We start from the raw sequence: 25083 nt of genomic DNA, 5'->3' as shown, positions 1-25083 counted from the left end.
CGAGGCGCTTGCTCTACCAGGCACTCTGAGTGCCAGCTTGAATGACCCGATCGATCGTTTGACATTTGAATCTGCACATGGTTTTCCATCACGCTGCGTTACCTGAATGATAAACTAAATGAGTGACAGCAGCATTCCAGAGATGACACCAGAAATGCCCTCGACTGTCAAGGAGAAAGAGGCGCCGAATCCACAACAGAATATTTAACCCATTAAGACCTGGAACGCATCTGTGTCTCTTTTTGATTTTGAGCTAAAAAGCATAATTTTACACTTTGGCTATTCAAAAATAGCAGATCTACAAGCTCGTAGCACGGCACAGAGTGCCGCGCTACGAGCTTGTGGATCTGCTATTTTCGAGAAATCGAGAAAATGTGTGCAAATCTTTGAATATGTATATTTTTAAAGCGAACATTTGTAACTCAAATCTTTGCTTCTGGGGGTCCCTGGAACAAAATATTTTGAGATGGGGGTTCACGGCCAAATACATATACATTTTGGGTCCTTGATATGAAAAAGTTTGAAAACCACTGACAAAAAAAAACTGTCAGGATTTAGAAGGCATTTTGTAGAATCTTAACCTCAGGCCTTAATGGTTTAATTCGCAGACATGGCTCAACTTCGCTTGCCTGGTGGTGGTTTAGATTATAAAAGATTGATCTTTAACAAGAAATAGTGATTTGTAAACTGTGTCGAAAAGCCAGTTGCAGTTAAAGATAGTTGGACGATCAGTATGCAGAATATGGAGTATGCAGCTGCCCCTGCCAAAAAACAGCCAGCTGAAAAGTCGTTAAGCAGAAAAGAGCCATATGAGAAGAACAGTAACAGTGTTTGCATAGTCTAGCCACGTTGCTAATTTTCTTGAGGTCATATTACTATGCATTAATATTCTTGCTATTAACACATTACCTGCCAAGATATTGAACATCGTTTTTTTTATCTCCATGCCAGCGTAATTACCTTAAATCGACGATCTTTGAAACGCAGTGGAAGCCACGTTGTGTACGGGAAAAAAAAGAAAAGGCTTCTGCTTCTCTGAGTGACGAGGGATCATTCCAAAGCTGTGTTAGGCCTTGTGGAATTTTCACAAAAAAAAACGTTTTTGGAAAGAACGCATATATGCGATCTTGGCAGTTGTTGTTACTTTTGGCTAGTCAAAGTTTGAAGTTTGTTCTTGTTCATATGACGATAACCTTCGTTAACTTTAGTTTGTGAGCCTAAGATGTGTCTGTTTTTTCTTTTAACAAATCTATAGGCCTATGTTTTCTTTAGATTAGCTGATGTAAGTTACTTTCTATGCCAGGAGAAAAATATTAATATTACAGCTTTATGAAAGCTGAGAAATATTGTCAAATATTGCCATAAGACAAAATACCACAAAACGTTGGGATATAGTTTTCATTTAGTTAATATCGATCACCTGCAAAAGTGAGTTATCACACTACGTCACCACCATCTCTCCCTCTCCCTAAGACGAGTGCGGCAGCATGCCATGGAGCATGGCTTGCCACAGGCTGCAGAAAAACGGTCTCCATTAAAAGCTCTTAACCCATTCAGACCGGGAACGTGTCTGTGTCATTTTAGATTTCTTTGGCTATTCAAAAATAGCAGATATACAAGCTCGTAGCGAGCTGCGAGCTTGTAGATCTGCAAAAAAAATAAAAATCATGGAAAATATGTGCAAATGTTTGAATATATTTTTTTTAAAGCGAACATTTTTAACTCAAATCTTTGGTTCTGGGGGGGTCCCTGGAACAACAGAGTAGAATCCCCTGAAGCAAAGATTTTAGTTAAAAATGTTTGTTTTAAAAATATATGTATATTCAAAGATTTGACACGATTTTACAAAAATAGCCAAAGAAATAAAAAAAAATTACACACAGATGCGTTACCGGTCTTAAAGGGTTAATGCCGCAGGTGTTGCGGTGGCACATTTTAAGTGGGTTGAACCCCTACGAGCCACCGTTTTGCTGCCGTTGCTCTTGGCCAGAAAACAGCACTTACTGCACGCTAATATTTTGTTGCTGGCATGGCACAGATGGATGGATGGCGGACGACGTGGTGGGTTCAATTAGTGGCGGGCGCTCCGAGGTGTGGCACGCGCCGCGGAAGCGTTTGACAAACGATCCAGCGGCTGTTTAATTGCATGGCCCAGGCACAGAGACTGACTGTGGCACCACAGTTGCTGTGTTTTTGGGGCCGGAAGTGAAGTGCGGTACGAATAACAAATATGCATCGCTGTTTATCTGTCATTTACTAGCTTCGGGACGTGGGTAGACTGGGAAGGAGGCAGGTGGGGGGGATGGGAGAGAAAAGAACTCACGGGTTATGAGAGAGACACTTGATCCAAACACTTGATTTTGAGTTAATGAGAGATTTGATCGCGCAAATAGAAACGGATTCCAATCACAGCCTAATGTGTTTTGGCCAATAAGCATGGCCCTCTCCATCATGTCACTGCAGCAATCAACTCAAGACCATCTACATCTGCGTGTTAATTCTGTAAATGTTTCACACTAGATGTCTAATGTTGCACAGTAAAATCAGAGACGTGGGCCACATGATAACATCAGACTTGACTGATTGTTGAATCATTCCCTGCAGGCATGCAAGGGAAGTGCAGAAAATGGAATCTGATGTGACATGATTTAAGTGACGCTATCTTGACGCCCAATAAAACCCAGTTAAGGGGAGCATAAATGATAGGCTTTTAATTCACACATCTCCTCATGACAACTTAAGACAAGGCCCATCTTTCAGTTGGCATTGTTGGTTATAACAAATCCTTGAATTACATCTCTGGAGACATGCAGTATTCATGACGCACAGGCTTTGCTATTCAGATATGATGATGGGTAAAAAACAGAGATAATTATGATGATCCCCTCTGCCCCGATTTCAGTGGAGCTGATCAGATACCACCCATGGTGTCTACATTCTGAAAGGTCCCAGTGGGATGATCTACACACAGTCAAATCTTGAGTGTTCATTTAACTCTGAGAGTGTACACTCTCAGAGTTAAAATAAAACTCAGGATCTTACAACGTATGTGGGTCAAACGTCCGCGCAAAATACAGACTTCTGAACACAAGGTTGCTATTTGCAATCAAAACATGGGTTATGCAATAGTGAGAAACTAGGCTCAATCAAATCACGGCTCCCTTGGTTTTGGGGAATTGGCTCCCTCCCAGAGAGAGGAGATATTGTACATAAATTGAGAAGAGAGGCTTTTTTACATATGCTTTTTTAATCATACAACTGTATTTAGTGCCTATGTAAAAAAAAAGTCCACATGGACTCAATGAACTAGACCTAAAGGCCTGATTATACAGTGGACTTGACGTGGCTATAATTTTCTGTCTGCAGACTTGCACGTGTTGAAGAGCGTGAGCAACACAGGCTGCACTCAATACAGGACACAAACTAATGACTTTCTTCCAGATAACTGAAGGACAGAAAGTACCATGGCAAGAGGCCATTGTGAGAAGAGTGTACTGTCCCCGTTAACTCTAACTTGCGTCAGTTATTTCTGTACATTCCTGTTATACACAGTAGTCCTCGTTATGCTAATTACATTCCTTCAGCAAAGCATCTAGAAGTCTTTTTTCATTCATTATTGTTTATTCGGTTCCGTTTGTATTCCATTTAACAAACATGTCAATGAACATCACTTCAACTACCAAGTCTTTTTTTGTCTAATACAGCGGGTAGTGATTGATCTCCTCACTCAAACTCTCCTCAAACAGCATCTATTTCTCATTTGTGCCACATGTGCAGTCAGTGTACTCATCTGTGCATGAAGTACGCGCGGTCACAAAATCTGTGACGCATGTGGATGTCCCCGCGAGCCAATGACAAAATGATGTCATAGGACGCGGCTACAGAGACACGAGAAGTATAATTTGGCCTTTAGACTCTTCTGTTATCTCTAAACTATGTACGTATGTACATAGTTTAGAGTGCGTATGTGATGCAGTTTAATATATTGATTTATTTGTCCCTGGCCCTCCCAGTAAAACCCTCAGTGTCAATTTAACTCTTGAGAGTGTACAAATGGAACCAAATGTACCCATAATTACAGTGTATCAATCAGGGAGAGACTGCCCTTTAACAGTCTGTGCCTTTATGGTTCGACTCTGAAGAATATGCAGTGTGTGTCTGTCAACACGTACATCGTTTATAGCCTGGAAACCAGACGAATCCAGACGAGTCCTCCGCAGTAACCGCCCTCCGCTCACCTCCTTCAACACTGCAACAGTTTGCAGACAGTGCTGGCCTCAGGCAACAGAGTTAGCCTAAATGCTAGCGTGCTTCATTAGACCTAGTTTGGCTTATTATTTGGCCATGTTCACCCTGACTTTAATCTTCGCTATTGTTGGGAAGACCCGTGTGGTGTCTAAAAATGTTGCCACCACTTATATAAAAAACATTATTAGCGTTTACCGTCACATATTCATTGTGTGGTGCCAGGTTTGGCGATAAAAACAAGCAATTCGAAAAACAAGCAATCAGGTCTATGAAAACAATCTCTCACACACACACACACACACACACACACACACACACACACACACACACACACACAGCACCTGGTAGAATATGACTTGTCATTTCGTTCTTTTTCGTTTTAATCCGCCCCTTGGAAATGCAGGTTCCACACATAGATTCCAGACTAATATCTACGCAGTGGTTCACAGCTCCTGGAGCTGTGAACCACTGGTTTTCCCAACTCTAAACAAACCACTGAACTGCAGAGTTTGATTCAAGCTCTGCTTGACCGCATTTCACCCTGCCAGTCAACTGTCAGACATCAGTCGATTCTCGTAGCTCGTTGAGGAAACAAGCTACTTACAGTATGGCTTTTTTGGCTCGAGGTTTAGATTGAGAGCGATATGAGAGAGAGAGCGCTGATCCTCAGTCCAGAGAGATAGGGGGCTTGGCTCGTTGCGGACCCAGGATTTAGTCCTCTCTTGGCACTGTTGGTGCCCGGTGGGTGGAAGGCATGTAGATGTATGCCAGCCAGTGGCAGATGGGAGTCGGGGATCTTAGTGGTGTAGCTTTGGGGAGAAAAAGAGAGAGAGAGAAACAGAAACAGAAACCATACTAGTCTGGGTAAATGATCATTTGGTCTTCAAAACGAACTCCCTCCTGCTGTCCAGCCCAGAGCCTTCCTTGAAAACACTTTTGCTACGGTTTTTATCTCGACAGATCCCTTTACCAGCGATGGAGGAAATCCAGCTTAAGCCATACATTATTCTTAATAGGAGCGAGATACAAAAGCTAAGCCATGCAAAATTCTGTTGCGGTTTGGCCCCTTGGGCTACAACAGTTTCTCACACAGTCGCAGTATGTGGAATCCTGATGCTTAAATGAAGCTGAGATTAGATGTATTCCTATACATGGAGATAGTTATGTGTGTTGTGTCATTGAGTCAAATATTCACTGACAGTCCTTGTAAGTACAGATTACAATAATGTCATCTAACAAGGCTAGCTGAAACCTAGGCAATTTGTGGGCAATTTGTTAGAGGGATAGTGGTAGTGTCTATAATGTGAATTCCTGGATATGAAATGTTCATCTATAATCTTTTGTAGTGGTCCTAGTAATATATGTTAGTGCAGAGGTCTTCAACAGGGGGTCCGGGACCCCTAGGGGGTCCTCAGAGTTACTACAGGGGGTCCCCCAAATCTTTGTGTGATGGGATTTCGTTTTTTTACATTAACCACTTGAACCCTAGAATTCGTTTTCTGAGGGGAACATTAGCCGAAAACAGCAGCGTTGAGAGCTTGTAGATCGGCTATTTTTGGCAAAGAGGCTATAGGTGTAGAGGGAAAAAATAGCAGACTAAGTAAAAAAAAAACTTTAATCTGAAACACAATTTTATACAATATAGAGTAGGGGGTCCCTGCTTCATCTCTCTCTCAGCTAGGGGGTCCTTGGCCTGAAAAAGTTGAAGACCCCTGTGTGTACTGAAGTAACATACAGTATCACAAGTGTGTTTGGAAGAAAATACAAAATGGCCGAAAGTCTAGTTAGGTGTAAATGGGCATGGCCTATATGGGGAGTTGCGTCATAATCCAAGGAATCCAGGGAATTCTTTTGATTATACGACCTATGATTTAAATAGTTAAAGGCCCCGACGTAAAGCGGACTGGTGCCAGGGGGGCCAATTTGGGGCCGGTGAGCACTAAAAGTATGACGCCCATCGGCCCAGCAGTTTGTAAGATTAGCTCTCGACTAACACACACACACACACAAACAGGCGAAAACATAATCTCTGTTTTCCGGCACCGAGGGAGACAATAGTGTAATGATTTCTTCACCACAGGCTTGTATATGACCGGTATACATAGCCAGAGAACAGAGGACGGAGGCAGAGGTAACGATCGGTGTGGGCACAGCAGAGGGCCACAAATCAACACGCAGTACAAGAACCAGAGTGTCTTATGAGAGCGAGAACCAATTAAATCAACTCTCGGAGTGGTGTGTATGCACGCACATAATGACAAAGCGCTCTCTCTCAACTCGGGCACTCTGACAACAAGTGGCGGGCGGAAACCATCTCTCTCGCCGGCTGAAATGGTACGCGTCTCCGCTAATAGATTATGACACAGAGTCAGACGCGAGGCAGATGCTAGGTCGCTCTCCGTGAAGGATGCCTCTCACCTTTCCAGGTCTGCTATCTTTGCTCGGCGTACCGTCTCTCTCGTTCGGCGTCTGCCTCCATTCCCTGAGGTGTTATGGTGTGTGTGTGGGTATGTTGGGGGTGTTGCTTATGGAGTAGTTTGTATATATGTTACAGGGAAATTGGCATTCCAAGGAAATTGAAAAAGGAGCGCTTGTTTTTACCACCCACCCAGGCAATTCTGTATAACTAACACTAGAGGGCAATGAATGCAAGCCACACGCACACACATGCATGCGCACACATGCACACGCACACACGCACACATGTGTGTTGTCGTGGACACTGGATAGTAACCATAGACTGTAACTCATGAAAAGATCTATTCTCCCCCTATCGGTTCACAACTCGGACGGCGCTGATTCGACTAGCAGACCTTCTAGTCGAGGCTGGTCGGCGCGCCTCCTCGGCCTCAAGCTCTGCTGAGTCGGCGCGCCTCCGTCATGGACAATAACTATTATCACGTGTGCATGTGAACGCGTGTTCAGCGTTCCCCTAGCGTAGCTTCCTGGTTGCTATGTGGGGGGGGGGGGGGGGGGGGCATCAAAAGCCAGGTCGGCCTCGCATCAAAGCCCCGCCTCGCGGCGCCACGTCCTCCTTCTCCTCCTCCTCCTCGCGAAATAAACCCTGTCTCGAAAAGCCCCGCCTCGCGTCGAAGCCCCGCGCCGAAAAGCGAGCGCTCCTCTTTCAATTTCCCCGGGAATGCCAATTTCCCTGTGACATATATATCTCTCCTTTGCTACGGTGCTTTTTAAACTTAGTCCCTTCCTCTTCCTTCCTCTCTCCCTGTGTCCCACAGGTTTGCGGACTCCATCCGGGGCATGTTGAAGCTGATCCTGGTGTTGATGCTGGCCGGTGCCTCGCTCTCCTCCACCTGGTTCACCCTCACCTGCCTCACCAGGTTCACCCACCTACCCTCCACCACAGGTGGGTCGTTGGTCTCCACACACCCGCCGCACAGGCTGCCGAGAAAAACGTACTGTATTTAAAGGCAATGTCGTACGCACACGGAATTAATTTAGTCCGCCTTGACATCAGATGAATTGCGACGTCTGGCTTGGCCCCCCTGTTGAATAATTTAAGGTATTCATTAAGCGTATATAGACACGGAGGTACTAGCTCCCGTGTTTGTATTCCAGGCTTGCGGTTTAGGTTCAATACATATTCAGCAGTGTGCCAGTCCATTAGCGAGAGAGACGTCAGCGACATATACCTATTAGGGACTCGGGGGCCTAGTGGAGACGAGTCTCCTTCCTCTCCTCGCCGTTCTCCCGAGTCCAAAAAAACAGCGTATATACTGTTCAAACCTGCTGATTCTCACCATGATCATCCATCACCATTCTCCCAGCCTTGGCACCGCTGTCAGTCTATTAACCCATTAAGAGCGGGAAACGCATCTGTGGGATTTTTAGATTTCTTTGGCTATTCAATAATAGCAGATATACAAGCTCATAGCGCTGCACTCGCTATGAGCTTGTAGATCTGCTATTTTTGAAAAATCGTGAATATATATACATATTTTTATGCCATTTTTTTTAACAAATCTTTGCTTCTGGGGATTCTACAAATGTCTTGAAAAAACGTATGTTGCTATAATATCAGTGGTTCTCCAACTGATGTCAAGGACCCCCAAAATGATTTGTATTAGGCCGCCAAAATATTTTGTTCCAGGGACCCCCCAGAAGCAAATATTGGTGTTAAAATGTTTGCTTTAAAATATGTATATATATATATATATATATATTCAAAGATTTGCACACATTTTCACGATTTTGCAAAAAAATAGCCAAATAAATCTTTAAGAATGAAAAGATGCTTTCCCGGTCCTAATGGATTAATCTCCCTCCTATCCTGGCGCTGGCAGCCCACAGACGAGCAGCCAGGCTCCAGCCTCACTCATCCACCTGGCACATGGGGCGCATGAGTGATCCTGCCGCCGAGTCTGCCAAAATGTCCCACACCCCCTTAGCATCCCTGTTGGGACGTTAAACAGCATGCCATGTTAAACACCACCCATACGTATTTTAACCCATGAGGCCGATTCTCTTACTAATGTCTTCTAAATCCTATCAGTTTTCTGAAAAACGTATGTTTCTATATCAGTGGTGCTCAAACTTTTTCATGTGAAGGACCCCCAAAATGATATGTATTTGGCCGCCGACCCCCTACTCAAAATATGTTGTTCCAGGGACCCCCCAGAAGCAAATATTTGAGTTAAAAATGTTCGCTTTAAAAGAATATCAAAATATTAATTTGCACACATGTTCTCGATTTTTCAAAAATAGCAGATATACAAGCTCGTAGCGCGGCACTCGGTGCCACGCTATGAGCTCGTATATCTGCTATTTTTGAATAGCCAAAAGTGTAAAATAATGCTTTTTAGCTCAAATCAAAAAATGCGTTCCAGGTCTGAATGGGTTAATACATTGTTTTGTATTGTGTCCAGTGGCACTATTATGACCCATATACATTTTGCCGTTATTTAACCACATGAACCCCAGTAGTGTCCCTTATCTGGGCTTGTCATTGTAGGCGAAAATAGGCAAACACTCGTCGACTATAGCTACAAGCTCAAGGCATCGCAATCGACGATTACAACGCCTTGAGATTACTATACGACCAAGTATAGGCCACTGGGGGAACGCCGGGCAACAAAGTTTATAGTACAGTAGCTTAAGTGGTTGCATAAACTAGTGCAGTACTTGTCATTCACCGGTAGTAGGGCTATGAATCGTTTGCTATCTCATGATTCGATTCCATGAATCGTCCAACATGAGAATCGCGATTCGTATTCGAAACAATTTTTTCCGACACCCCTAACCGGTAGTACCCTGCAGTACGGTCCGCTATCAGCCAAGAGGCTATGACGTCAGCCATCTATGATGTCATTTCCTGTTTACAGGCTCTTTAGTTTATACTCCTCACACAACGGTGTCGCTGATGCCAGGTCTGCTTATTATAATTTCCCTGCAAGATTTTATTTGAAAATAACCGATCTACAAGCTCGCATCGCGGCGCATTGTGAGCTTGTAGATCTGCTATTTTCAAATAGCTGATGTATATGTTAAAGTGCTCATGTGGCCCATAGTTTCTCTCTCAGAATCTGGCAACACCGGATGCGTTGCTGAAAAGAACAGATTTTTTTCAAATTAGTTCTTATCGGCCAAGCGACGGGACACCATGGGACTACGGAGTATAAATGAGGCCCAGCAGTCCTCACAGGAAAGGGCTGCTGAGGTTCCAGTGCCTGTACTTCACTTTTTATCTCACACTGCCTCCTGGGAGTTGAAGGCTGTGAACCTGATGTAATAATAATGTGAGTTAGAAGCCCAGAGGGTGAAACAGTACAGCGCAGAGTTTGATACCTGGCTCCTTTGGTTGTTGGGGAAGAGGGGAGGAGTCCGGGCTTTGAACGCTGCGTGGGTGGCTTCTCGCGGCTCTGTTGTCGTAGACACTAGGAGGCAGAGTGTACAAGGCAAGGCGTCCCAAATTAATATGTATTTGGCTGCGGACCCCCCATCTGAAAATATTTTGTGCAAAAATACAAGATTAATGTTGTTAAAATAGTTTTTACACCCTTTAACCCACAAGACCTGGAACGCATCTGTGTCACTTTTTCATTTGAGCTAAAAAGCATTATTTTACACTTCAAAAATAGCAGATATACAAGCTCATAGCGCGGCACCGAGTGCCACGCTGTAGATCTGCTATATTTGAAAATGTGTGCAAATCTTTGAATATATATTGTTTAGAGCGAACATTTGTAACTCTATTCTTTGCTTCTGGGGGTTCCTGGAACAAAACATTTTGAGATGGTGGTCCGCGGTCAAATACCATCAAATATCATTTTGGGGGTCCTTGACATGAAAAAGTTTGAGCACCACTGATATAGAAACATACTTTTTTTTCAGAATACTGTTGGGATTTAGAAGACATTTAGAATCGGCTTCAGGTCTTAATGGGTTAAAGACTAAAAAAGGAGATATCCGATGTATGTGGTTAAACTAAGATTTTGATGCTATATTGACCAATTTGGCTGGGAACCCCCTGGGACAAGACCAGAGCAGAAGCTGAAGTACACGTACGATGGGGCACTCTATTGGAATGCTCTGCCTAGCCACACATGCATCCCTACATGCATACAGTGCATCACGCTTGGCATAGACCAGTTTCTCTAATAGCGAGTGCTTTTGCAATGGATGACCTAAATCGGTTCACTCTGGAATTAGTGGAGAAACGTAGCCAGTCTTCACAGCAGGGAGTTAAAACCTGAATGCGCCATTGTTTCCTCATTATCAAAGCCCTGCCGTGTTGATAGCACAGCTGCGTATGTGACTGTGAGAAGCCGGTGGTGTCATTTGTTTGTCGTTTGTTTATTGCAGTGTTCACATGGCCTTTCTGTCTAAGGACGTCGATCCTCGTCCCACTCTTTCACAGACTAGTAGGTTAATGTTGGTAAATGGTGTATTTTTATAACTCTTTATCCAAAGCACTTCACAATGTGCATTACATTCACAGGTGTGACAAAATGAACACTTAGGCTTTAACTGTGTTACAGACTTTTTCCTCCCCTGATGTCTTTGTGAAAAAGTGAATTCAGAAATGCACAAAATAACTCGCCAGTCAGTGCAGGTATTTTTAAATTGATGGCGGACTGAGGGGCCAACAACGTTAACTCCAAAATTGAATTAAGCGTCGTAAAATGGCCATGCTGTGGAGCGCAATCCTGCTCTTTTTAAATCGAAATCTTATATGAAGAGAATGTACCGGGGCGGTCGGCGTGAAGCGGGCCATCTATAATCCTAGGACTGATGAAGTGAAACGAAGCAAGAAAGAGAGAGAGAGCGCTTGGTTCATGCTAGGAAGGTGGCAGGAAAAACAACATAAATGTCTTGTCTTGTTGTTGTACCCAGCCTAGACTGACCTTCACTGTTTGAACAGCTGCTGTACCAAGGAGTATTATTTGTGTCTTATTACAACGGTGTATGAAAACCTAGAAAGGGCACCGTGGAGACAAATCAATTCCAGACCACTTTTTCCACTTGGCTTTTTTTTCTCCCATCAACACATTGGTTGGGCTTTAAAAAAAAGTAAAAAGCGAGTAAAAGTCTGTTCTCTCCATCCATCTCTCTCCGTGTTCAAAGCTATACCTGTACTTTACGGGTGCGCCTGATGATGCTTGTCGCCATGGCTACCGTACACGATGCATCTTCATTATGGAACAACTGTGTCACAGAGTGGCCCATGGATTGATTAACCACTTTAAAGTCTTAAAAGTCTTACATGGGCAACCGACGGCCCCATGCGGGCCCCACCTTCACTTTACTGCGGCCCGCGTTCCGTCAATATCCGAATGCTGATTATATTATTGATTTCATGATGAGCCGTTCCAATTCCAAACATGCAGGTTTACATGACCCATTTGAATTACTGCGGCACGTTGTATTAATTGTATTGTATTTTGTATGTCCAATGTACTAGTGTTTTAAGTTCATAAAGTTAATATAAGTATTATATTTATTTACTTCAGGTAAAGGATTTTAGAAAAGGATGGTTTCTTACACACTTTGGTATGAAACAAGGAGATGTTTTGTCACCAACTTTGTTCTCCATGAACTGTATGTTAACGATTTAGCTCTTAGGATAAGAAATTCCTAATTGGGGGTTAAAGTAGCTGATATGTGGCGTATATATGGTGTCACTTTCAGTCTCTCTCTTCCTGTTTCCTGTCCATCTACACTATCTACTATCAATAAAGGCAGAAAGATACCCCAAAAATATCTTAAGAAAGTAGCTGATATGACTGTAAGCATAGTTTTTTTTGTTTATTTAGTGGCCCTCTCCATCATCAAAGTTGCCCAACTCTGACTTACATACACTTTGTTGACCGGGGGCCCCCAGGGCTCTATCCATGTTCCCCTTATTTTCTACACCTGTGAGCTTGTAGATCTGCTATTCATGAATAGCCAAAGTATAAAATAGGGCTTAACCCAAGGCCTGAGGTTCCGATTCTACAAAATGTCTTCTAAATCTTAACAGTTTTTTGAAAAAATGTATGTTGCTATGTCAGTGGTTATCAAACGTTTTAATATCAAGGACCCCAAAATATATATGTATTTGGCCGCGGACCCCCATCTCAAAATATGTTGTTCCAGGGACCCCCAGAAGCAAAGATTTGAGTTAAAATGTTTCGCTTTAAAAGAATATAAATATATTAATTTGCACAAATTTTCTTGATTTTTCAAAAATAGCAGATCTACAAGCTCGTAGAGCGGCACTCGGTGCCGCGCTATGAGCTTGTATATCTGCTATTTTTGAATAGCCAAAGTGTAAAATAATGCTTTTTTAGCTCAAATCAAAATGTGACACAGATGCGTTCCAGGTCTTAATGGGTTAAATTGTTTTAATTCCTCGTGTTTGACACGATTTATTTATTTATTTATGTGGTTCTCTCTCCCTTTGCCCTCCGCAGCCACCCTGTACACCTCCTGTATCCTGGTGGGCATCTTCATCAACAGCAGCGTGCCCATCTTCTTTGAGCTGTTCATCGAGACGACGTACCCGGTCCCTGAGGGCATCACCTGCGGAGTGGTCACCTTCCTGGGCAACCTGGTCACGGGCCTGATGCTCTTCTTCCTCTCCTTCTACTGCACCGGTAAGATGGGACGGCACTAGGGGTGTGCCGATATATCGTCCCGCGAAATATCGCGATACGTTTTCGTGACGATATGTATCGTTTTGGGGGGAAAAAATATCGTTTCGATTTTTTTTTTTTTTTTTTTTACAATCATTATAATCAGGCATGCAAACAGCCCCGAGGTGAAAAAGGTGACAACATGTTTTTGTTTTTTTTTCGGGTCAGGTGTCACACTATTGCCCTATTTGGATTCAAAACGGCTATTGTAGCTGAAAAGCTACAAGTTTGCATGTCTGAATAATGCAAAAACAGAATTATTTGTTTGCATTTGCTTTTTTTACTCCCCCATATATTTTCATAATAAAAAAAGCGTATCGAAATCGTATCGAAGTTGTGAGCCAAATATCGTATCGTATCGTTTGGTGAAATTAGTGTATCGGAACACCCCTAGATGGCACAGCTGATCAAACTATGGCTTATCAACTACAGTCATTGATTTAAGATTATCCATTTTAGAAAAGGAAATCGTTTTCTTTTTTTCCCCTTTTTTGTCATTATAGGTGATGATAAGTTAAAAAAAAAACGCCACGCTCACAATGCATCACGATGCAACGTACTGTGAGCTTGTAGATTGGCTATTTCTGCACGACGCCATTGTATGATCATGTATAGACCAATTATTCGTTTACCAACATTGAGACTGGATGCACAGGTGATTGTTTCTCGCAATCAATTCTCAACCTGTTTGTTTTGCACCCCAACCCCCTCTTGTGTGTTGGCTGGTGACACGCGTCCTAGCGAGACCTGACAGAATGGGTTTCATTGCGCGCATACTGGTTGCACGCATACTCTTTCAGTGTGACGTTGTCTGTTAATGGGTCTATAAAACAGGGCTTATGTCGTTACTGCTGGGGTACCCCGGTCAACTAAGTGTAGTGGTTAAGTGACTTGCTCAAACCATTGTAGTGGTAGTAGTATTGGTTGGTCGACTATAGACATGAGAAGGAAGAATAAAACTGGCACATTGTGGACGGCAGGTGCAGGACCAACAGTGGATTTTAAGGCAAGATAAGAAATAGAAGTCTGCACACTGTGACTTTGCAGAAGCTTCCAATCAAGGCTTTATGATAGATTAACATTAATCTATCATAAAGCCTTGATTGGGAGCTTTTGCAAAGTCACAGTGTGCAGGCTTCTATTCCTTCGATTATAGACATGAGACATGTAACTCGGCACCACACGACTAAACAGTACAACAAACGGTAGTCGGGAACATTTTAGTCACATGATCGGGCAGCCAGCCAATGGAGGAAACCAGAGAGATGTGGGTCATGCATGAACAACAATCAAGCTGGAATGTGGCTGCCTTGAAATCATATCTTTTATTCTTCTAGCTCAATCTCAGCTGTATTGTTCTGCATACAAAAGAAAATGACACGTATCTGTTGGTAACCATATACGTACGTTTGGCAGACGGGTCAGGGTTCAGCTGGTGAGACATACATAAGGGGTTTTACCTGGCAATGCTAAGAGTCGCGGGCTGAAACGTATTAAATCCCAGTCATGCATTGACAGATGATTCAGAGCTTGACATATATACTGCGTGTGTATGTGTGTATATCTAGAGTTCGGGCTGCTACGCGGCCCTCACACCTACGTTGCACCACTGATCCGACCAATATGCCCATATACTGTATGGAGATCTCTGTGTCTGTCAGTCCTTGTCCCTTTTATGCCCATATATGAAGATCGCTGATGTCATCAGTGTATGCCCATATGGCAGGGGTGGGCAACTTTGATGATGGAGAGGGCCACAATATTTCCACACTCACTCCAGAGGGCCATATTGCATATACTGTATTTTAACTTTTTTCGTAAATGAATGCCGTACTTCGCCATTCTATGTCACACAATAAACGACGCGTTTTGAACTTGTAGATCGGCTATTTTTGCTACTTTTTAATTGGAATTCTGATTTCTTTTTGCTATTTTTCAATTGGAATCCTGAAAAGTAACATTTTAATTTAATTTCAAATGCATTTACTGTAGTTATACTTATTTAAACTTTTTGAACTTAAATACAAATACATTGGACATTAAAAAGACAATAATATATCAGTATTCCGAATATTAACCTGCGGGCCACATTAAGTGTTGGGTGGGGGCCGCATGTGGCCCCCGGGCCACCAGTTGCCCATGTATGCCCATATTGTGTATAGAGCTGACTGATTTGTTTGTGCCTGATGCCATGATGACACACAGTATACATACATATGTATACTGTATAGCGTCCTTATGCGGCAAAAGGGACGCAACGTGGTTTCTTAATGAGACAGCGTTCAGCAGAAGGCAGCCAGATTGTAATTGAACCTCAGGTTTTTATCTCCCACAGTTTGCAGCCCGGCGTAGTTTTGAAAGTATAATGTTGTAGACACACAGAGGGCAGAGAGGACATACTTCTACTGCCTCCGTCCGTGGGTTTAACGGCAGCCAGAATAATCACATCAGATCCATATCCAATCCATGTGAGCGTCTAATGTGTGCATGAATGAGTGTTTGCAGATTTGTGCGTGTGTGTGTGTTTTTTCTTTTTCTTTAAAGCCATCGCCTCTTGTTTTTGCCCACCTCTCTCCACGGTCTGATTAACCTTCACATCACACAACCAATCAGCTGGAATGATGAGCAATACTTTGAGAGAATGGGACATGCTCTCATCATCTCTCTCTCTCTCTCTCTCTCTCTCTCTCTCTTTCTCTGTCTGTCTGTCTGTCTGTCTGTCTGTCTGTCTGTCTGTCTGTCTGTCTGTCTCTCTCTCTCTCTCTCTCTCTCTCTCTCTCTCTCTCTCTCTCTCTCCCCACACACGCACGCACGCACGCACGCACGCACGCACACTCTCTCTGTGTCTGTCTCTCTTTTTCTCTCTCCCACACACACACTCTGTCTGTCTGTCTGTCTGTCTGTCTCTCTCTCAATTCAATTCAAAGGGCTTTCTCTGTCTGTCTGTCTGTCTGTCTGTCTGTCTGTCTGTCTGTCTGTCTGTCTGTCTGTCTCTCTCTCTCTCTCTCTCTCCCACACACACACACGCTCTGTCTGTCTCTCTCCCTCTATCTCTCTCGCCTTTGTTTTAGTCAATAGGAAGATATATTTTCAGATCCTCATAAATATTCATGACGTTCACCCTCCTCTACTGCCAAGTTCTTCTCCTCCGCTGCCATTACGGCAGGTGGAAGCTAGCTAATGACAGCTGCTGCCTGACAACTGCATCCCGAGCCTTACAGTATAGTTGTGGATGGTTGCGCCAGCCAGTACAGGTGAGACAGACAGTACAGGTGAGACAGACAGTACAGGTGAGACAGACAGTACAGGTGAGACAGACAGTACAGGTGAGACAGACAGTACAGGTGAGACAGACAGTACAGGTGAGACAGACAGTACAGGTGAGACAGACAGTACAGGTGAGACAGACACGGGACCCTTCGTCTTCTTCAGGGCTGAAGAAGAAGAAGCCGCCGGGCACGAGGACTTCAGTTCACTAACGAGCAAGACGGCCAGGGTTGCCAGATCTGCTTATTATAATTTCCCCGCAAGATTGTATTTGAAAATAGCCGATCTACAAGCTCACAACGCGTCGCATCGCGACGCGTTGTGAGCTTGTAGATCTGCTATTTTCAAATAGCTGATGTATATGTTAAAGTGCCCGTGTGGCCCATAGTCGCTTCTTTTGGGCTGGTTTTCCTAGACTTGGTTGCTTGTTTCTCTCACAGAATCTGGCAACACTGACGACGGCACAGACGGTCTCTCCGTACGTTTCAGGTCGAGTCAAATTTATAGAGCACATTTCAAGCACAGTGAACTCAATAGAAGTCTGACGTCAGAACCAGGTCTCCTCCCCGGGTCATAAAGAATATAATCTGAGTTCCCAGAAGTTCTCGCCAGCTCTCGCATACAAACGGGAGTGGCGAGGAACTTCTGGGCCAGAGCCCTGGTATTTGTGGGCGGGATGTAACTTACGCTCAGAATCTGAACGGACACGCCTCTTACCGGTCTGAGAGCTGTGCAACTCGTCTAAAAAGTCCGACGAGAGGCAAACAGCAGTACACAACAATGGCGGCCGCAATTTCTCAAGGGGAAATTGCTTCCCGTCGCTCCTATTTACATGCAACACCCACTGCATGTGGATCCCGCCCCCTTTTCTTCATTGGCTGTTGATTTGAATCAGAACGCAGTGGCCGCGCCCCTGTTGTTCAGGCTTTGAGCCGAAGCCTCCCAGACTATAAAGAATATGTCCCCTTCAGAAATCTCATTTTTAAAATCAATTAATATGAGAGCTGTGTTCCAAAAATGGAATCAGACGAGGCATTATGTCAGGGAGGATGCTCTGTATCGTTTGTATTTACTGTATAGTTATATCTGATACACTACAGTCTGTTTTGTTTCCTCGGGTTTGTGTTTTCGGCCTCTTTGGACAAACTGGTACAATTCCGGTATCAGCTTAAATGCTTGGTAACCATATGATTAAAATGCCTCGACTCATTTATTTTTTATTTTTGGAACACACAAAGTCAACGTTTTTTTTTTTCAATTTTCAATGGGAACATGTATTTATGACCCAGGGGCCGTAGTTTTGACATTGGGACTTAGGCGTTCACACTTTAAAGGACAAACAAGATACATAACCCATCCACACATACACTTAAACACAGCATTTATAAACCCCATCCATCCACACTTTCACAAGACACAGCATTTATGACCCCCCCCCCAACAACACACACACACACACACACACACACACACACACACACACACACACACACACACACACACACACACACACACACACACACACACACACAGACTAACTATGGTAACCTAAGAAAATAGGCCGGTTTTATGCATGCTTTTTAAACATCACACAGTTGTAAACAGACTTCAGGTCAGACAGGCAGTTTATTACAGAGAGTAGAAACCATAATAATAAAACTCGGCATGGGCTTCACTAGATTTAGATGTTGTTCTGTGTACAGTTTGGAGACCAATGTTTGTGGGAGGTCTTGATTGGTTTACTGGCAAAATGAGCAGCATGACAGAAATGTATTCAGGAGCTAAACCATTTAGAGTTTTTGTAAACACTAAGTAGTGCTGCTTGTACTGGGGGAGGAATTGAAGTGATCTGAATGTAGCATAGCGGTAATGTGTTCGGCATTTACCCCGTCCCAATTAGTCACTTTGTTTGTCGACAGGGCACAATAGACGCTAATTCCACCCCGTTCCAACGGGGTGGAATGGTGCATTTTTACGCTCTTGACGAGTTAACCCATTAACTCATTGAGTGCCACAATCCGTCAAATCCGTCACGTGGCCTGACGCCCAGAGCGCCACGATCCGTCAAATCCGTCATAAAAAAAATTTCAAAATAAAATTTTTTTTTCAAAATAAAAGTTTTTTTTTTTTTTTTTTTTTTTTTGGGAAAACATGTTCAGAACCCAAGATATGATGATTTGAAGATTTGCTGCTCCATCCACTCCTTGTTTAACCTATAACTTAAAAAGGCTGTATCTCGCTTCCTAAGCACTTTTTTTTTACAATGAATTTTGGCTGTGGCACTCAGAACCAAAATTCCATTAACATGAATAAATAAGTTTGGCACTGAATGAGTTAAGAACGCATCTGTGTCGCTTTTTCATTTGAGCTAAAAAAAAGCATTATTTTACACTTTGGCTATTCAGAAATAGCAGATATACAAGCTCGTAGCGCGGCACTCGTTGCCGCGCTACGAGCTTGTATATCTGCTATTTTTGAAAAATGTTGAAAATTTGTGCAAATCTTTGAATATATATATTATTTTAAAGCGAACATTTTTAACTCTTCTGGGGGTCCCTGGAACAAAATATTTTGAGATGGGGGTCCGCATCCAAATTCATATCGTTTTGGGGGTCCTTGACATGAACGTTTTGAGCACCACTGATATAGAAACATCACGTTTTTCAGAAAAACGTTATCGATTTAGAAGACATTTTGCAGAATCGGAACCTCAGGCCTCAATGGGTTAAATTGATACTTAGTATTTTGCCGCGTAGCCAGAGAACGAAGTCTGTGAAGCAGCAAAACTATGACCGCGGTTGGTCGCCTACCAAAACGGCGGGTAAAAGGGAACAAATCCACCCCGTTAATCGGCCAGTTGCCTCTCTCAGCCGAAGCCGTAGTATCCCCTGTTCTAAAAAGCACAGAGCCCAAGCCAAGTCCTGCTCAATATTCATTATGGACGAGATGAGATGAGATGAGAGAGGGAAGGTGGATGGGGGGGACGGGGGGGTTTGAAGAGACCCTGAACTTGTTAGACCCGCCGATTCTAATCACAAGCGATGGCGTTTTGTATTCCCCGTGCCGGGGAGTTGGCCGTGTTGGTGATTAATCATGGATTAGAAGGCCGTGTAGTTCCAGACAGAGTGTGGACAGACAGACGGAGAGAGCATCAAGTAGATTGACATGTAGCAGCTGCGATCCAAAAACATACACACACACACAGGCCTCATAAAGTATACACGATAGAGCCTCTGCTGTGGGACTGACTGACTGACAGGCTGCTTGGTATGGGCAGAGGCAGGGTGTGTGCGTGTGTGTGTGTGTGTGTGTGTGTGTGTGTGTGTGTGTGTGTGTGTGTGTGTGTGTGTGTGTGTGTGTGTGTGTGTGTGTGTGTGTGTGTGTGTGTGTGTGTGTGTGTGTGTGTGTGTGTGTGTGTGTGCGTGTGTGCGTGCGTGCGCGACTGCGCGTGTTTGAGTGCACATGTTCTGTATAAGCATCTTGGGTGTGGCATGTTATCTGCTTCCTTTAGTCCATTAAGGCCTGAAGTTCCGATTCTACAAAATGTCTTCTAAATCAGTTCTAAAAAAAAACAATTTGAAAAAAATGATGCTACTATATCAGTGGTTTTCAAACGTTTTTTATGTCAAGGACCCAAAAATGTATATGTATTTGGCTGCGGACCCCCATCTCAAAATATCTTTGTTCCAGGGACCCCCCAGAAGCAAAGATTTGAGTTACAAATGTTCGCTTTAAAAATGTATGTATTCAAAGATTTGCACACATTTTCTCGATTTTTCAAAAATAGAAGGTGCCGCGCTATGAGCTTGTATATCTGCTATTTTTGAATAGCCCAAAGTGTAAAATAATGCTTTTTTAGCTCAAATCAAAAAGTGACACGGATGCGTTCCAGGTCTTAATGGGTTAATATACATATACTGTATGTATCTGAATCTGTGTTTCTTTGTGTGTGTGTGTGTGTGTGTGTGCGTGTGTGTGTGTGTGTGCGCCTGAGACTGTCTGTGTAAACGGATGTCTGATGTGCCGAGATGGACACTGACATAACTTGCCTCTGACAGCTGAAGAGAATATCAAGGCCATGATGATAGAGTTCTTCTTCTGCTCCACTCCTCACATCATCACGCCCTCATGGTGTCTCACAGCATGGGATCAGACTATATAGCTCACTTGACAGATACATCCTGATTTATACTCAGGTGTGCGCGCCGGTGTCTCTCACTGAAAATATCACATCTGCAAGCTTGTAGATCCGATATTTTTGGTGCGAGACACGATCAGTCTATGTAGTTGCTTTTCGATCAGGAATCAGGATGCGTAGTACGTAATATAGTGCTTGTTGATAGCTATATTAACACATCGGGTGCCAGCATTTTTTCATAACAACTTACCGTGGGTGCCAGCATTCTCCCATTGACTGCGCTTTGCTGTTTGAAATGTCCGCGTGCGTTACAAGCAAATCCACTCAAAAAAAAGCATCGATTCATGTTCTGCCATGAGCCTGGCTACAGGCTGGAACCATAACATTCCACTCGCGGGTTACAACGGGGGGGGGGGATCGCTCATCGCGCATGACCGTTTTTCCCCACAGGAAACAGATTTGGAGATATAGGCGTTTCAAAGTAGGAAATAGACAGGAAGCGGATGGGGGGGAAAAAAGTGTTTCCGGTGAGCGATCTGGCACTTCCTTCGCAGGATTACAATGGGTGCTCCCAGAGCTGCTCTAGCCCCGCCCGCGCGGAGAAAAACGAAAAAACCGCCACTAAGTAAACACACGGTTCAGACCGTGTTTGGCACCCGATGTGTTAAACATGAATGTATTTAGGATCTGGCCGTGAAATGACCACTTGCCCAAATCGTAACTGTGGCTGGTGAGGTAATTTTGATATGTATCAGCTTTTCCTCTTTTAACCATGTAAGCTCTATATCCTTTGTCATATGTCAAATAGCGAAGATAGCCAAGTTTGTAGATCTGCTATGTTGGCTATTTATTTTTTATTCTTCGACAACTACTTTGAAAGTAGTTGAAAGGCCTTTGAATGAAGCGGCTGAACCTCAGTAACCCTCTGCATAGTTTCCAGTGGGTAAGAAAAAAACGAAACTAGATTTCCTACCCTGTTTAAAAGAAACGGCTATGTTCTGTGTTTGCCTATAGAGATCGTTCTCTGTAGATTAACGTGACTATTATGTAAATTCCCTTACGAAAGGTTTCTGGTGGGCTGTCTCCTTTTCTTTAATTCCATGTGTGTAGTCCTATAATGGAGGTGGCACATAATAAGCAGGCTTCAGACTTGATAAATTCCATACCAGCCTTCCTCTTTTATCCCCCCCCTGCCCCCCCCGCCCCGACATCCCACCTATTGGTTGTAAGAAGAAAGAAAGAATTGGCAATCTTTGCCTACAAAGATGCTCATTTAATCCCAGGTTCCGGTTCATTTTAGGTTTTTGCTTTCATGTGCCCAACTGCCCACTCCTGCGTTTCTGAAGCGCGGCCCCCCCGTTTCCTTGCGAGCCGGAACGCGTTTATGAATTTAGCTGCCGTGTCCATTTAACCCATCTAGACCGGGAAAAACTCTGTGTCATTTTTAGATTTCTTTGGATATTCAAAAATAGCAGCTCGAGCTTGTAGATCTGCTACTTTTGAAAAATCGTGAAAATGTTTGCAAATCTTTGCTTCTGGGGATTCTACAGATGTCTTCTGAATCCCAACAGTTTTCTGAAAAACGTATGTTGCTATATCAGTGGTGCTCAAACTTTTTCATGTCAAGGACCCCCAAAATGATATGCATTTGGCCGCGGACCTCCATCTCAAAATATTTAGTTCCAGGGACCCCCAGAAGCAAAGATTTGGATTACACGCGTTCCCTTTAAATATATATATATATTTGCAAAAAAAAAAAAAAAAAGAGTTTTTTAAAATATCAGCTCTACAAGCTCATAGCGGGGCACTCGGTGCCGCGCTATGAGCTTGTAGATCTGCTATTTTTTAATAGCCAAAGTATAAAATATGAATAAAGCGGGTTACGCAGACGCGTTCCCGGCTTGAACGGGTTAAATATGTGTGCGGAGCAGAGGTCTCGGCTCAGTGAGTGCTATCTGCCCACCCACCCCTCCCCACAAGTGTTTTAAATTCCAAAAGACTCGGAACTCTGTGACTGAGAAACATGAATGGAAATTCAGAACCATATATCTGCGCTTGTCGCCCCCCCCCAACCCCCCCCCATCCCATTTTCATCTGCTGTGTGCCTGTGTGATTTAGCGCGCTGCGGTGGGCAGAATACGAAGCAGGGAGACGGGAGGGGGGAGAGGAGTCGAAGACGAAAGGGGTGGCATTGGTTTGCCGTTCAGTCTTCTGCAATGTAAAACCACCAGGAGTTATTCACTCAGTGGGTTACCCACGTGAACCCTAGCATCCCATATTCTGGGGGAGAACATTCAGGGAGAAATAGGAGATCCACAAGGGCCGGCAGTGGCTCAGGTGGTAGAGTGGCCGCTTGGGCTCCCCCAGAGTTAAGGTCCTTACACACCGGGGGCGATTTTTTCATGCGAATAATACGTTTTTTTTAAAAACCCTTATAAAGTCAATGCAAGCTTCCACATCAGTTTCGCGGAGCGAAAAAGCGTCTTTTATTTATTTGGACCGAGTCCGAATTTTGCGTATATTCGCATAATCGCCGGTGCGTAATGACCTTTAGTGTCCTCGAGAAAGACGCTGAACCCCTAATTGCTCTCGTTGAGCAGGTTGGTGCCTTGCATGGTTTCTTCCGCCATCGGTGTATGAATGGGTGAATGTAATGCACAATCATTGTAAAGCGCCTTGGATAAAGGCGCTATATAAATGCACCATTTACCATTTACAAGCTCACAACGCAACACGACGCGTTGTGAGCTTGTAGATCGGCTATTTCCACCGAAGAGATTTGGTGTGTAGAGGGGGAAAAAAGAGTGGACCTGTTATAGAGCCCTGGGGGACCCCGCAAATGAAGTATTTAGGGTTTATGTGGTTAATATTTTTTGTTACATTATTATTTCAGATAGGCCAGTGTAGAGAGACAGGAAACCAAGGGCAAAGAAAGAGGAGAGACAAACATTCTAAATTACTAAAGGGTAGCACGGGGTCCGCCTGGAACCGAAGATCCGAGAACTGAACCGGGTTGGGCCCAAAATATTGACTTGTCCCTCGGTCATGGGTCGGATCAGTTCCAATTGCCACGGGTCTCGGTCGGATCCATTTGAAATGGATTATCCGTATGGCCCCGTGAGGACCCGACGACCAGCTTTTTATTATTATTATTATTACATTAATCTCTTTAACCTTCTGTTTTAAAATTAGTCATATGCGTTGTAATTACGCTCCCAAATCCATATTGTCTGTTCTCGCATATTGAATGAGCCCCGTTTAATGTTAACAGCCGATTGAAACGCAGCCAATCTCAAGCGCACTGCACTGCTGCTGAAGTTGAACACCATTGATGTTTTTTTAGCAGGTGAAACGCAAACAAAAGCCACCGGGAAGATGCAAATTGCCACCAATTTTCCCTCTCAAAAGGTTTTTTTTTCTTTCTCCCACTTTCCATTCCGTTAAACTTTGCTAAAACGCCTGACAGAAGGGAATTACGTCTTTGCCGGCTGACTTTTTCAACCCCAAGTTTGTCACGGTGAGAGAAAGAAGAAAAAGAAAGTCAATTCTGTGTAGAGCTCCCTCACTCCTGAGAGAATCAACAGTTTTAATTATTATTCCGTTTCTCTTTTTTTATTTTTGGGAGAGGTTTGACTCTTGAGCAAGAAGAAGCGTTAACATGGGTAAATCAAACGGTATATTACACGGGTTTACGCAAGTGGGCTCACACACGCACACTGGCTTTTTGAATTATGCAGGTAGGCACACTCACCAACTCCCATCAATCTACAGTAAATACTATCGCATGAATACTAACGAGGGGATATAGTACGTACACATTTTCCATACCTAATGCACTTCTCGGTATGCTAATGCACTTCTCGGTATGCTAATGCTAATGCAGCTAATGCAGTAAATATCCCCACTCTTAACTCAGATCTCAAAACGCTACCATTAAGGGGACATATCGAGCCATATTGAGAGTTCCCATTAATTACAATACTGTGTTGACCTCAATTAAGACTGATTAAGGCCACATGCGCTATCTGTCCCCTCAGGCCTCAGTCTTCATCCATAGCACCCACATGCTGCTGACTGGAGCATTTACTGTGATAGGCCCTTTAATGTGACGAGCTGACTGACGGCTACGCTGATGCACCACCGCGTTAACGCCCTTGTTTAGAGAACCAGTTGACGTCTCAAGCCTTTCTGCCATTTATTTATTTTTGTCGCCAATTTAGAGTTTAGGTTATTAGCGTCATCACAAGGACACATTATGCATCTCAAATTCTTCGTGGTTAGCGAATGACGGCCCACGGT

General features: G+C 43.7%; 1 protein-coding gene across 1 annotated transcript in view; it reads left to right on the top strand.

Moving 5' to 3' along the window:
• The window catches only part of slc49a4 (solute carrier family 49 member 4), a 68587-nt gene that overhangs the window by 36655 nt on the left and 6849 nt on the right, over window positions 1–25083 (top strand). Inside the window, exons 7-8 of the mRNA XM_084084687.1 lie at window positions 7485–7612; window positions 13158–13340. Coding sequence (XP_083940813.1) covers window positions 7485–7612; window positions 13158–13340 — 311 coding nt within the window. The remainder of the gene's footprint in view (window positions 1–7484; window positions 7613–13157; window positions 13341–25083) is intronic.

This window comes from Gymnoscopelus microlampas (genome assembly GCF_963454915.1).
Source record: "Gymnoscopelus microlampas genome assembly, chromosome: 17".
In the NCBI taxonomy this organism is placed as follows: domain Eukaryota; kingdom Metazoa; phylum Chordata; class Actinopteri; order Myctophiformes; family Myctophidae; genus Gymnoscopelus; species Gymnoscopelus microlampas.
The sequence above is the reverse complement of the archived record's forward strand: the minus strand, read 5'-3'. Positions and strand labels throughout refer to the sequence as shown.